General features: G+C 26.6%; 2 protein-coding genes and 2 non-coding genes across 4 annotated transcripts; all 4 read right to left on the reverse strand.

The window, feature by feature from the left end:
- Positions 1-136: 136 nt before the first annotated feature.
- Positions 137-8,135, reverse strand: LOC111416935 (small ribosomal subunit protein mS39). The gene is made up of 5 exons (XM_023049069.2): positions 7,999-8,135; positions 6,931-7,934; positions 6,658-6,877; positions 2,217-2,742; positions 137-2,167 (listed from the first exon to the last, which is right to left on the reverse strand). The coding sequence occupies exons 1-5, from the start codon at positions 8,028-8,030 to the stop codon at positions 2,030-2,032; spliced, it is 1,920 nt and encodes a 639-aa protein (XP_022904837.2). The 5' UTR covers positions 8,031-8,135; the 3' UTR covers positions 137-2,029.
- A 1,081-nt stretch (positions 8,136-9,216) lies between these two features.
- On the reverse strand, positions 9,217-10,558 carry LOC111416941 (transcriptional adapter 1-like). The gene is made up of 2 exons (XM_023049074.2): positions 9,448-10,558; positions 9,217-9,383 (listed from the first exon to the last, which is right to left on the reverse strand). Exon 1 carries the CDS (start codon positions 10,444-10,446, stop codon positions 9,610-9,612), a length of 837 nt encoding a protein of 278 aa, XP_022904842.1. The 5' UTR covers positions 10,447-10,558; the 3' UTR covers positions 9,217-9,383; positions 9,448-9,609.
- Positions 10,559-10,659: 101 nt separating this feature from the next.
- On the reverse strand, positions 10,660-10,732 carry TRNAR-UCU (transfer RNA arginine (anticodon UCU)). The gene has a single exon. It is a non-coding gene; the product is annotated as a tRNA-Arg (tRNA).
- Positions 10,733-14,439: 3,707 nt separating this feature from the next.
- Positions 14,440-14,512, reverse strand: TRNAR-UCU (transfer RNA arginine (anticodon UCU)). The gene has a single exon. It is a non-coding gene; the product is annotated as a tRNA-Arg (tRNA).
- Between the last annotated feature and the right edge of the window lie 1,094 nt (positions 14,513-15,606).

The raw sequence follows: 15,606 nt of genomic DNA on the forward strand, positions 1-15,606 counted from the left end.
AAGAAAATTAAGAAACATTCTTGCGTGAATAAAATGCTGTCTAAAACACTTACACAATAAATAACTGTTATTTTTGAACTAAAGATAAACTTTAAATTAAAATTAGAACAGTCGGAGTTTAAGCACTTCAACCTACTCATTATTATCAGTTGTATATTCTTAAAAAAAACATTAAAAAATATGTAATATTTATTCTGAGAAAAATAAAGTGAGGTTATGTACAATGATAGAACTGTCACTGTCAAATGAGCGTCTCTAACCTCAACTCATTAAGTTCTAGATTTAATTGTTATTTAGTGTTAAATTGTTGTATACTTTTATTAACCTACATTTTTTTCTTTTATCTTGAATTTGTGATATAAATCGTTTCCTAACTCCCAAAAATAAAGCAATGTTGATTTTCTTTTAATTTTCACGTTTTCGAACGTAGCCTAATTCAACTTTAGTTCCTTTTAAAGAATTTTCTCCACAAATTTTTATTATTAACTAGCCAATTTTTATATCAAATCAGAAAATATCATGTTTTATCTTCAATTTGTGATATAAATCATTTCCTAACTCCCAAGAATAAAACAAAGATGATTTTTTTAAATTTTAACGTTTTCGAACGTAGCCTAATTCAACTTAATTCCTTTTAAAGAATTTTCTTCAGAAATTGTTATTATTAACTACTCATTTTTTATGTCAAATCATAAAATATCATCTTTTATCTTCAATTTGAATAAATCGTTCCTAACTCCCAAAAATAACACAAAGACGATTTTCTTTAATTTTGACGTTTCGAACATAACCTAATTCAATTTAATTCCTTTTAAAGCATTTTCTCCAGAAGTTTTTATTATTAACTGGCCAATTTTTATATCAAATTATAAAATATCATCTTTTATCTTCAATTTATGATATAAATCGTTTCCTATCTCCCAAAAATAAAGCAAAGATGAATTTTTTTATATTTTCACGTTTTCGAACGTATCCTAAATCATCTTAATTACTTTTAAAGAATTTTCTTGACAAATTTTTATTATTAACTACACAATTTTTATATCATATCATAAAATATCATCTTTTATCTTCAATTTGTGATATAAATCGTTTCCTAACTTCCAACAATAAAGCAAAGATGATTTTTTTTTAATTTTTACGTTTTCGAACGTAGCCTAATTCAAATTAATTCCTTTTAAAGAATTTTCTCCACAAATTTTTATTATTAACAAGCCAATTTTTATATCAAATCATAAAATATGATGTTTTATCTTCAAATTGTGATATAAACCGTTTCCTAATTCCTAAAAATAAAGCAAACGATTTTTTTTTAATTTTGACATTTCGAACATAACCTAATTCGTGTTAATTCGATTTAAAGAATTTTCTCCACAAATTTTTATTATTAACTACACAATTTTTATATCAAATCATAAAATATCATCTTTTATCTTCAATTTGTGATATAAATCGTTTCCTAACTCTCAAAAATAAAGCAAAGATGATTTTGTTAAATTTTAATGTTTTCGAATGTAGCCTAATTCAAATTAATTCCTTTAAAGAATTTTCTCCAAAAATTTTTATTATTAACTACCTAATTTTTAAATCAAATCATAAAATATCATCTTTTATCTCCAATTTATGATATAAATCGTTTCCTATCTCCAAAAAATAAAGCAAAGATGCATTTTTTTTAATTTTCACGTTTTCGAACGTATCCTAATTCAACTTAATTCTTTTTAAAGAATTTTCTCCAAAAATTTTTACACAATTTTGATATCAAATCATAAAATATTATCTTTTATCTCCAATTTGTGACATAAATCGTTTCCAAAAATAAAGCAAAGACGATTTCTTTAAATTTTCACGTTTTCGAACGTAGCCTAATACAAATTAATTCATTTTAAAGAATTTTGTTAATTATTATTATTGATTAATTAATTAATTCTTTGTGTTATTGTGATCTAATTCGATGGAATAGAATTTGTTATATTATGAATTTGTTTATTTTTTGAACCTAAACGCTAAATTAAAGAAAACATTTTATTTAATTCATTTTAACCTTTGTGGAGATCCTCGATAACTTCTCCAAATCTTTTTCGTTTAACGTTAAAGCCCCAGTTAATTTTGTAACCATCTCATCAACTTCTGGGAAGCCACAATCGAAACAATATTGAATACACATCTAAAAAAATCGTTTTAACCCAATAAAACAAAAATAAGTGAATAAATACGATTGCTTTTGATGGTAATTTTTCCTTAATACAGTGATCTAAATACGAAATCATCGAAGTAATTTTCGGGACGCCCATAACATTGTGGTGATCACCATATAATTTATCCATAATAATCGTTGATTTCTCAAATTCATTATTGCGTAAAAGTATAGTTATTAAATCGGATAACATTTCAGCTGTAAATGTTAAACGTGAAGTATGAGTTTCCTTCCGTTCTTCCGGGACGCTAAACATTTCCCATGCAATATCAGAAAAATTCGCTTTTAATTCCTCCGTTTCATTTTTAATCATAATTTCAGTGACTAATTTTAATAAATTTTCTCGTTCATTCATATCAAAGATTTTTATATCGGACCAAAGTTTCGGAAGATAATTAGTGGCTGAATTCAATAAAATCATGTTTAAAACTTCCTCCATTACCCCAGGTTCGGGGACATAAATATTTGGGACAAATTTGAAGTAAATATCTTGCATGAAATTCTCTATCGGTTCAGTTTCGCACATTAATATGCAATAGTTTCGACTAAAAATTAATAAATTAATTATTTTTGAACTAAAAATAGAAAATAAAGCTAATCGTAAGATTTTTTTAAATTTTAACGTTATTGAACGTAGCCTAATTCAACTTAGTTCCTTTTAAAGAATTTTCCTCACAAATTTTTATTATTAACTAGCCAACTTTTATATCAAATCATAAATATCATCTTTTATCTCCAATTTGTGATATAAATCATTTCCTAACTTCCAAAAATAAAGCAAAAACGATTTTTTTTTAATTTTACCGTTTTCGAACGTAGCCAAATTCAACTTAATTCCTTTTAAAGAATTTTCTCCACAAATTTTTTTATTAACTAGTCAATCTTTATATCATATCATAAAATATCATCTTTTATCTTCAATTTGTGATATAAATCGTTTCCTAACTCCTAAAAATAACGCATAGACGATTTTTTAAAATTTTCATGTATTCGAACGTAGCCTAATTCAATTTAATTCCTTTTAAAGAATTTTCTCCAGAAATTTGTATTATTAACTACCCAATTTTTATATCAAATTATAACATATCATCTTTTATCTTCAATTTGTGATATAAATCGTTTCCTAACTCCCAAAAATACCGCAAAGATGATTTTTTTTTAAATTTTATCGTTTTCGAACGTAGCCAAATTCAACTTAATTCCTTTTAAAGAATTTTCTCCACAATTTTTTTTATTAACTAGCCAACCTTTATATCATATCATAAAATATCATCTTTTATCTTCAATTTGTGATATAAATCGTTTCCTAACTCCCAAAAATAACGCAAAGACGATTTTTCTAATTGTGACGTTTCGAACATAACCTCACACAATTTAATTCCTTTTAAAGAATTTTCTCCCCAATTTTTTTTGTTAACTAGTCAATCTTTATATCATATCATAAAATATCATCTTTTATCTTCAATTTGTGATATAAATCGTTTCCTTACTCCTAAAAATAACGCAAAGACGATTTTTTAAAATTTTCATGTATTCGAACGTAGCCTAATTTAATTTAATTCCTTATAAAGAATTTTCTCCAGAAATTGTTATTATTAACTACCCAATTTTCATATCAAATTATAACATATCATCTTTTATCTTCAATTTGTGATATAAATCGTTTCCTAACTCCCAAAAATACCGCAAAGATGATTTTTTTTTTAATTTTACCGTTTTCGAACGTTGCCAAATTCAACTTAATTCCTTTTAAAGAATTTTCTCCACAAATTTTTTTATTAACTAGTCAATCTTTATATCATATCATAAAATATCATCTTTTATCTTCAATTTGTGATATAAATCGTTTCCTAACTCCTAAAAATAACGCATAGACGATTTTTTAAAATTTTCATGTATTCGAACGTAGCCTAATTCAATTTAATTCCTTTTAAAGAATTTTCTCCAGAAATTTGTATTATTAACTACCCAATTTTTATATCAAATTATAACATATCATCTTTTATCTTCAATTTGTGATATAAATCGTTTCCTAACTCCCAAAAATACCGCAAAGATGATTTTTTTTTAAATTTTATCGTTTTCGAACGTAGCCAAATTCAACTTAATTCCTTTTAAAGAATTTTCTCCACAATTTTTTTTATTAACTAGCCAACCTTTATATCATATCATAAAATATCATCTTTTATCTTCAATTTGTGATATAAATCGTTTCCTAACTCCCAAAAATAACGCAGACGATTTTTCTAATTGTGACGTTTCGAACATAACCTCACACAATTTAATTCCTTTTAAAGAATTTTCTCCCCAATTTTTTTTGTTAACTAGTCAATCTTTATATCATATCATAAAATATCATCTTTTATCTTCAATTTGTGATATAAATCGTTTCCTTACTCCTAAAAATAACGCAAAGACGATTTTTTAAAATTTTCATGTATTCGAACGTAGCCTAATTTAATTTAATTCCTTATAAAGAATTTTCTCCAGAAATTGTTATTATTAACTACCCAATTTTCATATCAAATTATAACATATCATCTTTTATCTTCAATTTGTGATATAAATCGTTTCCTAACTCCCAAAAATACCGCAAAGATGATTTTTTTTTTAATTTTACCGTTTTCGAACGTAGCCAAATTCAACTTAATTCCTTTTAAAGAATTTTCTCCACAAATTTTTTTATTAACTAGTCAATCTTTATATCATATCATAAAATATCATCTTTTATCTTCAATTTGTGATATAAATCGTTTCCTAACTCCTAAAAATAACGCATAGACGATTTTTTAAAATTTTCATGTATTCGAACGTAGCCTAATTCAATTTAATTCCTTTTAAAGAATTTTCTCCAGAAATTTGTATTATTAACTACCCAATTTTTATATCAAATTATAACATATCATCTTTTATCTTCAATTTGTGATATAAATCGTTTCCTAACTCCCAAAAATACCGCAAAGATGATTTTTTTTTAAATTTTATCGTTTTCGAACGTAGCCAAATTCAACTTAATTCCTTTTAAAGAATTTTCTCCACAATTTTTTTTATTAACTAGCCAACCTTTATATCATATCATAAAATATCATCTTTTATCTTCAATTTGTGATATAAATCGTTTCCTAACTCCCAAAAATAACGCAGACGATTTTTCTAATTGTGACGTTTCGAACATAACCTCACACAATTTAATTCCTTTTAAAGAATTTTCTCCCCAATTTTTTTTGTTAACTAGTCAATCTTTATATCATATCATAAAATATCATCTTTTATCTTCAATTTGTGATATAAATCGTTTCCTTACTCCTAAAAATAACGCAAAGACGATTTTTTAAAATTTTCATGTATTCGAACGTAGCCTAATTTAATTTAATTCCTTATAAAGAATTTTCTCCAGAAATTGTTATTATTAACTACCCAATTTTCATATCAAATTATAACATATCATCTTTTATCTTCAATTTGTGATATAAATCGTTTCCTAACTCCCAAAAATACCGCAAAGATGATTTTTTTTTTAATTTTACCGTTTTCGAACGTAGCCAAATTCAACTTAATTCCTTTTAAAGAATTTTCTCCACAATTTTTTTATTAACTAGCCAATCATTATATCATATCATAAAATATCATCTTTTATCTTCAATTTGTGATATAAATCGTTTCCTAACTCCCAAAAATAACGCAAAGACGATTTTTCTAATTGTGACGTTTCGAACATAACCTCACACAATTTCATTCCTTTTAAAGAATTTTTCCACAAATTTTTATTATTAACTTGCCAATTTCTATATCAAATCATATAATATCATCTTTTATCTTCAAGTTGTGATATAAATCGTTTCCTAACTCCTAAAAATAACGCAAAGACGATTTTTTAAAATTTTCATGTATTCGAACGTAGCCAAATTCAACTTAATTCCTTTTAAAGAATTTTCTCCACAATTTTTTTTATTAACTAGCCAATTTTTATATCAAATCATAAAATTTCAACTTCTATCTTCAATTTGTGATATAAATCGTTTCTTAACTCCCAAAAATAAAGCAAAGACGATCTTTTAAATTTTTACATTTGAGAACGTAGCCTAATTCAACTTAATTCCTTTTAAAGAACATTCTCCACAAATTTTTATTATTAACTGGCCAATTTTTATATCAAATCATAAAATATCATCTTTTATCTTCAATTTGTGATATAAATCGTTTCGTACTCCCAAAAATAAAGCAAAGACGATTTCTTTAAATTTTGACGTTTTGAAACATAACCTAATTCAACTTAATTCCTTTTAAAGAACATTCTCCACAAATTTTTATTATTAACTACCCAATTTTTATATCAAATCATAAAATATCATGGTTTATCTTCAATTTGTGATATAAATCGTTTCCTAACTCACAAAAATAAAGCAAAGGCAATTTTTTTTACATTTTGAGGTTTTCTAACATAACTTAATTCAACTTACTAAAAAATTGACTCCTTAAAAGAATCTCCAATTAAATCATAATTATTTCCAAACAACAATAAATCATAAACCCTCTTCGCTAAATATTTATCATGTAAATGTCTCCGGCAAACATCCATTGCAGTCACAAAAAAATTCGTATCTTTAATATGTCTTATTTTGAATTCTTTGTCTTGAATTTCGTTCATTATATCATACAAAATCGTACTTATTGGTCCCCCTAAAACAATTCCCATAAAACAACATTCTTTGTATGACAAATAATAAACTTACTATCTTTACAAAAAATAATTAACATTAAACACCAAGAACCCAAAGAAGGTTCAACTCCCATCTGTTTAAACTCAGCCAATGTTTGTAACGCATACTCTTTAATATTCCTCCCTGTTCCCATTGTCCCCAAAACATCCAAAACACCATTTAAAGTATTGATGTTTGGTTTTAACTTTAATAATCGCATCCTATTTAATAAATCTAAAATTAAAGTCCACCTTTTTTCATAACTTTCCATTATTAAATTAACCACCCCAATTATTGCATTAAAACTTTCAACATTTAACGTTAAATTCTTCTCTTGCGCCTCTTGAAATAACTGCCAAGCTCTATCGACTTGATAATATTTAGCCATTCCTTGTATTAAAGCCGAATAAGCTTCCCCATTGGGGTTTTCAATTCCAATAAAAATTTCTTCAGATAACATTCCATCCGTCCAAGTTTTTCTTTGTCGCTCTTTTCCTTTTTCGCTTTGTTTAAACCAACGTTCTTCAATAAAAGCTGCATCAATGGTATCTTTCGAGTTATAAAAACATAATAATTCTAATAAACTCTGCCTATTTTCATCAGAAATTTGTACCCCATTTCCTATTAAACTTTTATAAATCGAAATAGCATCGGAAACATTTACATCATTAATTGCTGCTATTAAATCGCTTTCTTTTAAATCTTTTTCATCCGGCAATTTTTTTCCAAGAAATGCTTTAATTGGAGGCTCAGCCTCTGAATGCATAAATAATTCGGGGTGTTGATGCCGAACCCAATGCGCTGCTTTCCTCCCCGACTCTTGAGCCATAGCAAAACTTCTTTTTCCCATATTAGAGTTGGGAATTAAAAAAGGGTCATCATGAAATTTATAATGTGGGCTGTTATTATCTCGTTTTACTGTAACTTCAAGGGCTTGTAATATATCCGTAGGGCCCCTATCTATACGTTTTGGGATTATTATTTCATCTTTTACGGTTGTTGCTAAAAATCTTGTGTTTAATTTATAGGTTATGTGTCTAAAACAAAGTAATTTTTGTTAATTTAATAATTAAATTAATTCTTTTGATGGTTTCTACTTACTTTAATTGAAGAAAACGCGATAATCGAGACATTTCTTGTTTAAATCGCTCAGTTATGATTTAATTTATGATTTTTGCGGTGTAGATTATTTAAGGTTATGTATAAAAATTGTGGGGTAAGCGCCATCTATGTTTGATTAAATCAATTTTATTCTTATATTTAAATTTTATTATTAATTAATCTTTTAAGAATCATTAACGTATATTCCTATTCTTAATAGCAAAACTTCTTTTTCTTATATTAGACGTTGGAATTAAAAAAGGGTCATCATGAAATTTATGATCAATGTGTCTACAACAAAGTAATTTTTGTTAATTTAATAATTAAATTAATTCTGTTGATGCTTTATCCTTACATTAATTGAAAAAAACGCATTAATCGACACTTTTCTTATATAAATCGATTAGTTATGATTTAAATTATTATTTTAGCGTTGTGTAGATTTCTTTAGGTTACGTATAAAAATTGTGGAGTAAGCGCCATCTATGTTTGATTAAATCAATTTTAGTCTTATATTTAAATTTTATTATTAATTAATCTATTAAGAATCATTAACGCACACTCCTATTTTTAATAGCAAAACTTTGTTTTTCCATATTACGGTTGGAATTAAAAAAGGGTCATCATGAAATTTATAATGTGGGTTTAAAATCTTGTGTTTAATTTATAGGTTATGTGCCTACAACAAAGTAATTTTTGTTAATTTAATAATTAAATTAATTCTTTTGATGGTTTATCCTTACTTTAATTGAAGAAAACGCATTAATCGAGACTTTTCTTATTTAAATCGATTAGTTATGATTTTAGCGTATAAAAATTGTGAGGTAAGCGCCATCTATGTTTAATTAAATCAATTTTATTCTTATTTTTAAATTTTATTATTAATTAATCTTTTAAGAATAATTAACGCACATTCCTATTCTTAATAGCAAAACTTTTTTTTTCCATATTAAGGTTGGAATTAAAAAAGGGTCATCATGAAATTTATAATGTGGGTTTAAAATCTTGTGTTTAATTTATAGGTTATGTGCCTACAACAAAGTAATTTTTGTTAATTTAATAATTAAATTAATTCTTTTGATGCTTTATCCTTACATTAATTGAAAAAAACGCATTAATCGAGACTTTTCTTATTTAAATCGATTAGTTATGATTTAATTTATGATTTTAGCGTATAAAAATTGTGGGATGAGCGCCATCTATGTTTGATTAAATCAATTTTATTCTTATATTTAAATTTTATTACTAATTAATCTTTTAAGAATCATTTACGTACATTCCTATTCTTAATAGCAAAACATTTTTCCCATATTAGAAGTTGGAATTAAAAAAGTTCCAGTTTAGTTGTTGCTAAAAATCTTGTGTTTAATTTATAGGTTATGTGTCTACAACAAAGTAATTTTTGTTAATTTAATAATTTAATTAATTCTTTTAATAATTTATCCTTACTTTAATTGAAGAAAACGCGATAATCGAGACATTTCTTATTTAAATCACTTAGTTATGATTTAATTTATGATTTTACCGTATAAAAATTGTGGGATAAGCGCCATCTATGTTTGATTAAATCAATTTTATTCTTATACTTAAATTTTATTATTAATTAATCTTTTAAGAATCATTAACATACATTCCTATTCTTAATAAATTTAAGCTATGTATTGAGTGTAATCCAACAATATTTCCGTTATCTTTTAAAGTATCATACAATAATTTAACGGTTAATTTATTATCGGATCGACTTTTATTGCTACAAGAATAAGAAAAAGCAGCTTCTTGTTCAGCATGTTCAACACTATTTCTTGGAATTGGAATAAAGCTATCATCATCATTAACAACATCAATTTTAGTTGATTGATTACTATCGATGATATTATTACTATTTCTTGCAAATGGATCTGGAACGGGAACACCAAAAGTGTGTTGAAACTTCCCATCCCTTATCTTATAACCTTCTTTTCTTGTAATCATCGCTGTAATAATGTTTTTAACAAAAACCTGACAAGCTTGGACTAAATATTCAGCAACATTTTCATCAGCACCTTCTAAACCATTCTCCCAGGCATGAATTGATATTCGTGTACTAATAAACCCACTGTCAGGGAGAAATAATTCCGCTGCCGCACTCCTATTTTCAAAATCAGGGGGCATCATCACCGGACTTAACGGAGTGTAATCAGCAAGCTCAAAACTTCCTTTATCGGTCATACTCCGTGTGCTTTTAACCCTGGATGAGGTTACCTTTGAGATTAAGGCTAATAAAAATAAATTATGACTACGAATCTGTTCCTCAGTTTTCATTAATTTTCGCACGGCGCTATCAAATTGTAGACGAGAAATCGGCTCTTTGAATAAAAACCACTGTTTTAATATCGCAAAGTATTGTTTCATTAATTCTTCACCAAGTTGCGATTCCAAATTCTTTCTTGCTTCGTTTATTTCGGTCATTTTACTTTAAAAAGCTGTTGGTTGTAATTTTTCGTTATCTTAGGTTATGTTGTTTATTATGACGTTTCGTTTTGAGGTTATGTTTTTGAATTATAATTAATAAAAATTAATTGTTATAATTATATAAATAAAAAATCCAAGATGATTTTAATTTATTTTTTAAAATGTTTATTTTGATGTGTTTTTAATTAAGTAAAAAAAGATGTTATTAAGCATCCCTGGTGGGGATCGAACCCACGACCTTTGGATTAGAAGTCCAACGCGCTATCCTCTGCGCCACAGGGACTGGAATATTAAGAAATATTTGTCAAAATTTGATTTTTTTATGGATTTGTTAATGATTTCTTTAATAAATTAATATGGATTAATTAATAAATTAATCTGTTTATTAATACTTAATTGGGTATTTACTATTTTGGGTATTTCTAATATTTAATATAAGTATGAAATAAAGTTGAATTAATAAATGATAGATGGCGACACATAATTCAACAAATAACCTAATTGGTGATGTATCTCCCCCAACAGTTTTGTTTAAATATAAAAGGATCCCGCATGAAATTCCCTCCAAAGTGGGGTCTAGGAAAAACAGAGTTTGGTTGGATGACTTGCAATACTTTTTTCGAGTTTGTTGGAAGAAAAAGATATATCACTTTTTGAACTGTGGCAGAACATAAAACTACAACTAGAAAGTAGTTTTCTTGGTCCTACCGATGAGCCTAAGAAAAGCAGTTAGGATGGGGAACTACTACCTCTAACACTAACTCCTGCTCGTATATACGAGTCTACCAATCATAAAATTGATGATAACAATCTGCCACCTGAAAAAAACACGAAGACAGTTCTGACTCAAATATGGATAAGATGAAATCCAACAGTAAAAGTGAATGAGAAAACATGCAGAAGAGAAACCTTAAAGAAACAGTAGAGAGAAAATTACGAGAGTATGTAGTCTTCTCCTACGAAGGAGAATTATTTCCAGGAGTTATTACTGATGTTTCTGACACGGCTGCTACTATTTCAGAAATGTCCAGAAAAAGTAGATAAATTAGAATACGAATGGGAAGTTGTGTTGTGCCATATTGACAATAAATTTATAAGTTATAATTTTTTTTTATTATTCTTTAAGTACATCCTGTATTCATATAAAGTAGGGCTGAATTAATTCAACCATTTTATAAAAATTTGCATTAATTTATTACTTAAACCATTTTTTATTTTAAAGCATAAGTCAACTACTGAAGATAAAGAGTGTCAACTGCAAGATATTCTCGTTTTCGCTTGGTGTCAACTACTGGCCCAGTGTGTTTTATATATACTTATACCGGGTGTCCAATTAGTGCGATATCGGACGATATCTCCTTACAGGGTGTCGCTAGAAGAAAATGTTTATATATAAAGTTGTTTGGTGCTCGAAGGTGCATAACCTAAAAATATTTTTGTTTATACAGAGTGTTGCAAAAACAAAGTACAAGGTACAACTTCGTAAATTTAAATGGAACACCCCATATTTGCAATAGTTATCAAGTTATTTATAGGACAATAGGTATAGGACATGCTTTATAAAAAAGAAACCTTATTACTTGGCGAATAATTTAAGATAAAAAAATATGAGGCATTCCATTTAAAAAAATTAGATGTAGCTATTTCAAGTTTCTGGTATTGAGTACAAGGTTACCAGATTTTTATAGAGGCATGAAGTTACTGTAACTATGCATTAATAATCTACAAAAGATTTGCTTTGTAGGGTCTTAAAGAAATTGGGTATGCTTTCTTTTATAGACACGTGCAGACGGAGATTTTTTTACAAAATGTTGAATATTTCAAAAACGGTATAAATTTTGGTATAGATAATGCTTAACAAAAAGTATGTCGAATTTTATGGTTAATTTAAAAATGTAATAAAATATGGGGTGTTCCATTTAAATTTACGAAGTTGTACCTTGTACTTTGCTTTTGAAACACCTGTATAAACAAAAATATTTTTAAGTTATGCACCTTCGAGCACCAAACAACTTTATATATAAACATTTTGTTCTAGCGACACCCTGTAAGGAGATATCGTCCGATATCGCACTAATTGGACACCCTGTATATATAAAAAAATCATAGTGATTTTATTAATGTAATTCTTGTTACATTATAATAGGGAATAGTTTGTGCAGCTATCATTAATTAGAAGTTTCTCTAAAGTGTGTTCAGTCCAAGCACTGTTCAACAAAGAGACTAATAAATCCTTAAAGTGTCAAGTACTGGTGCTTTTACCTTACTTAGTACTCCACTATTCACAGGAATTAGTATCCCTTTTGGTGTTGGACACTGCAGATAATAATCAAGTTATTATATACTGCAACAAGATATATAAAAGAAGTCTAGTTTTGAAAAATCATTTTTAGTTCTCGAGAAATAAATTTTTGAAATAATCGACAATTTTTTCGAATTTTGCAATTTTCGCTGATTAAGTTTTAAAAATTCGTATAAAATCGAATTCTTGGAATATAAGTATGAAAATTTACCAAAGTGTTAATAAAAGTGTCCTCTTTCCAATAAACCACCCCGTTTTGAAAAATAACTTTTAGTTTTTGAGAAAATAATATTTGAAGTTTTGATAAAATTTTTGGTGTTGCAATTTTCATCGATAACTTTCAAAATTCGCTATAAAATTAATTTCTTGAAGGATCCTGGTGGAAATATCACCAATTATTAATTAAAGTATCCTCTTTTTAATGCAAAAAGCTTTTTTGAAAAATCACTTTTAGTTCTTGCGAAATAAATTTTTGAAATAATTGACAATTTTTTCGAATTTCGTAATTTCCGCCGATTAAGTTTTAAAAATTCGTATAAAATCCATTTCATGGAATATGAGTATAAAAATTTCCCAAAGTGTTGATAAAAGTGTCCTCTTTCCAATGAACCAACCCGTTTTGAAAAATAACTTTTAGTTTTTGAGAAAATATCATTTGAAGTTTTGATAAAATTTTCGATGTTGCAATTTTCACCGATAATTTTCAATATTCGCTATAAAATTAATTTCTTGAAGGATCCTTGTGGAAATATCACCAATTATTAATTAAAGTATCCTCTTTTTAATGCAAAAAGCCATTTTGAAAAATCACTTTTAGTTTTTGAGAAATAAATTTTTGAAATGATCGAAAATTTTTGAATTTTGCAATTTTCGCCGATTAAGTTTTAAAAATTCGTATAAAATCCAATTCTTGGAATATGAGTATGAAAATTTCCTAAAGTGTTAATAAAAGTGTCCTCTTTCGAATGAATCAACCCGTTTTGAAAAACAACTTTTAGTTTTTGAGAAATCAATATTTGAAGTTTTGATAAAATTTTCGATGTTTTCGACAATTAATTTCTTGAAGGATCCTTGTAAAATATCGCCAATTATTAATTAAAGTATCTTCTCTTTAGAGTTGCTTCGTGAATTAAATTAAACTTCAAAAATGCACCAGAAGTTATAACCATAATGGATGTTCTGATAGAATTGATCTATTTCCGGGGAATAAACGTTTATCAGATGCGTGAGTTTCAATTTGACTTCTGGAAGCTGAGGGTTACCTGCGGTATTCTATGAGAGAGATATTTTTTGTCCTCGATATTATCTTGGAACTTCTCTCGTACAAGAGTAATCCGATACCAGATACTGATCTTTCATTCTTATCTTTGCCGCTATAAATAAAGATCTTTTTGGTTTCTGACACTGCACATATGTCCATGTTATGTTTTTTTTACCTCCAGCAGCACCTCTTGATCCTTGTTGTTAATGAATAAGAGGTGCTGCGACTACTTAAAGAGGATTTGATACCAAAATCGTTTTGTAATTTTCAAAAATAATCTCTATGATTTCAGGAATTTTATCGATTTTTGCCGACTGAACTTAGCTAATGATTGAGTTATAAAAGCATTAAATAAAAACATTAACTACAAACAAACATTATCATAAATTTATAATAAATAACAAATAAAAAAATAATGTTTGCTAAGCATCCCTGGTGGGGATCGAACCCACGACCTTTGGATTAGAAGTCCAACGCGCTATCCTCTGCGCCACAGGGACTGCATGTATATTGGTCAATGCTAACCGTTCACAACTTAATTCAATATCAAAAATTTTGGGTTGATTAAAACTTGAATATAATGATGTAATTAATTGTAGTGGTGTGAGTATTTTTTGCTTCTAAATCCATAATGAAATTAAAATAAAAAACTAATTATTAATAAATAATTCTTTTATGTAAATCTCGAGACATCGCGAAGTTAGTAACAGATATCAGCGAAAAGAAGAAAGCGAACTTAGTTATGAAATAAGAGGGATTTCAGTTATATTAAAAAACTAAATATTTTTAATTATTAATAACAAAACTTTATTTGATTGTATGTGCTTTTTACAAAAAAATTATTTTTAATAAATAATTTTTTATCTAAATCTCAAGACAACGCGAAGTTAGTAACCATTTAGTAACAAATATGACGTGACGTTTAAATATTTTTGACACTAAACAAATAAAAAGAGAAAAGAAATAAAGAATAAAGCGAAGTTAGTTATGAAATGGAAGTGATTTTGGTTACGTTAAAACCTAATATTTTTAATTATTAATTTAAAGATTAAAACTTTATTTAATTTTATAATTTTGTAAATGTTTTTTATAAAAAACTAACTTTTAATAAATAATTTTTTTATGTAAATCTCAAGACGTCGTGAAATTAGCAACAAAGTAATTTGATGTGACGTTTAAATATTTTTGACACTAAACAAATAAAAAGGGAAGTTAGTTATGATTGTTGTGAAATAAGAGTGTTACGTTAAAAAAATAATATTTTTAATTATTAATTTACAATTGAGAACTTTATTCAATTTTGTTAATGTTTTTTATAAGAAAACTAATTTTTATTAAATAATTTTATGTAAATCTCAAAACATCGTGAACTTAGTAACATAATAATATGACGTGACGTTTAAATATTTTTGACACTAACATAACCAAAAAAAAGGAAATAAAGAATAAAGCGAAGTTAGTTATCAAATGTAAATGTTTTTTTTTATAAAAAACTAATTTTTAATAAATATTTCTTTTATGTAAATTTCAAGACATCATGAAGTTAGTAACAAAAAAAGGAAATAAAGAATAAAGCGAACGTAGTTATGGAATA

Source organism: Onthophagus taurus, chromosome 3 (assembly GCF_036711975.1).
Source record: "Onthophagus taurus isolate NC chromosome 3, IU_Otau_3.0, whole genome shotgun sequence".
Classification (NCBI taxonomy): Eukaryota; Metazoa; Arthropoda; class Insecta; order Coleoptera; family Scarabaeidae; genus Onthophagus; species Onthophagus taurus.

Bases quoted from the DNA above. Each gene is read 5' to 3' on its own strand.
- LOC111416941 (XM_023049074.2), bottom strand. From the start codon at position 10,446: ATGACCGAAATAAACGAAGCAAGAAAGAATTTGGAATCGCAACTTGGT.
- LOC111416935 (XM_023049069.2), bottom strand. From the start codon at position 8,030: ATGTCTCGATTATCGCGTTTTCTTCAATTAAA. The intron at 6,878-6,930 runs GTAAGTTTATTA...GAATTGTTTTAG, and splicing joins AATTATTTTTTGTAAAGATA to GGGGACCAATAAGTACGATT. The intron at 2,743-6,657 runs GTAAGTTGAATT...ATTAATTTTTAG, and splicing joins TTTAAGGAGTCAATTTTTTA to TCGAAACTATTGCATATTAA.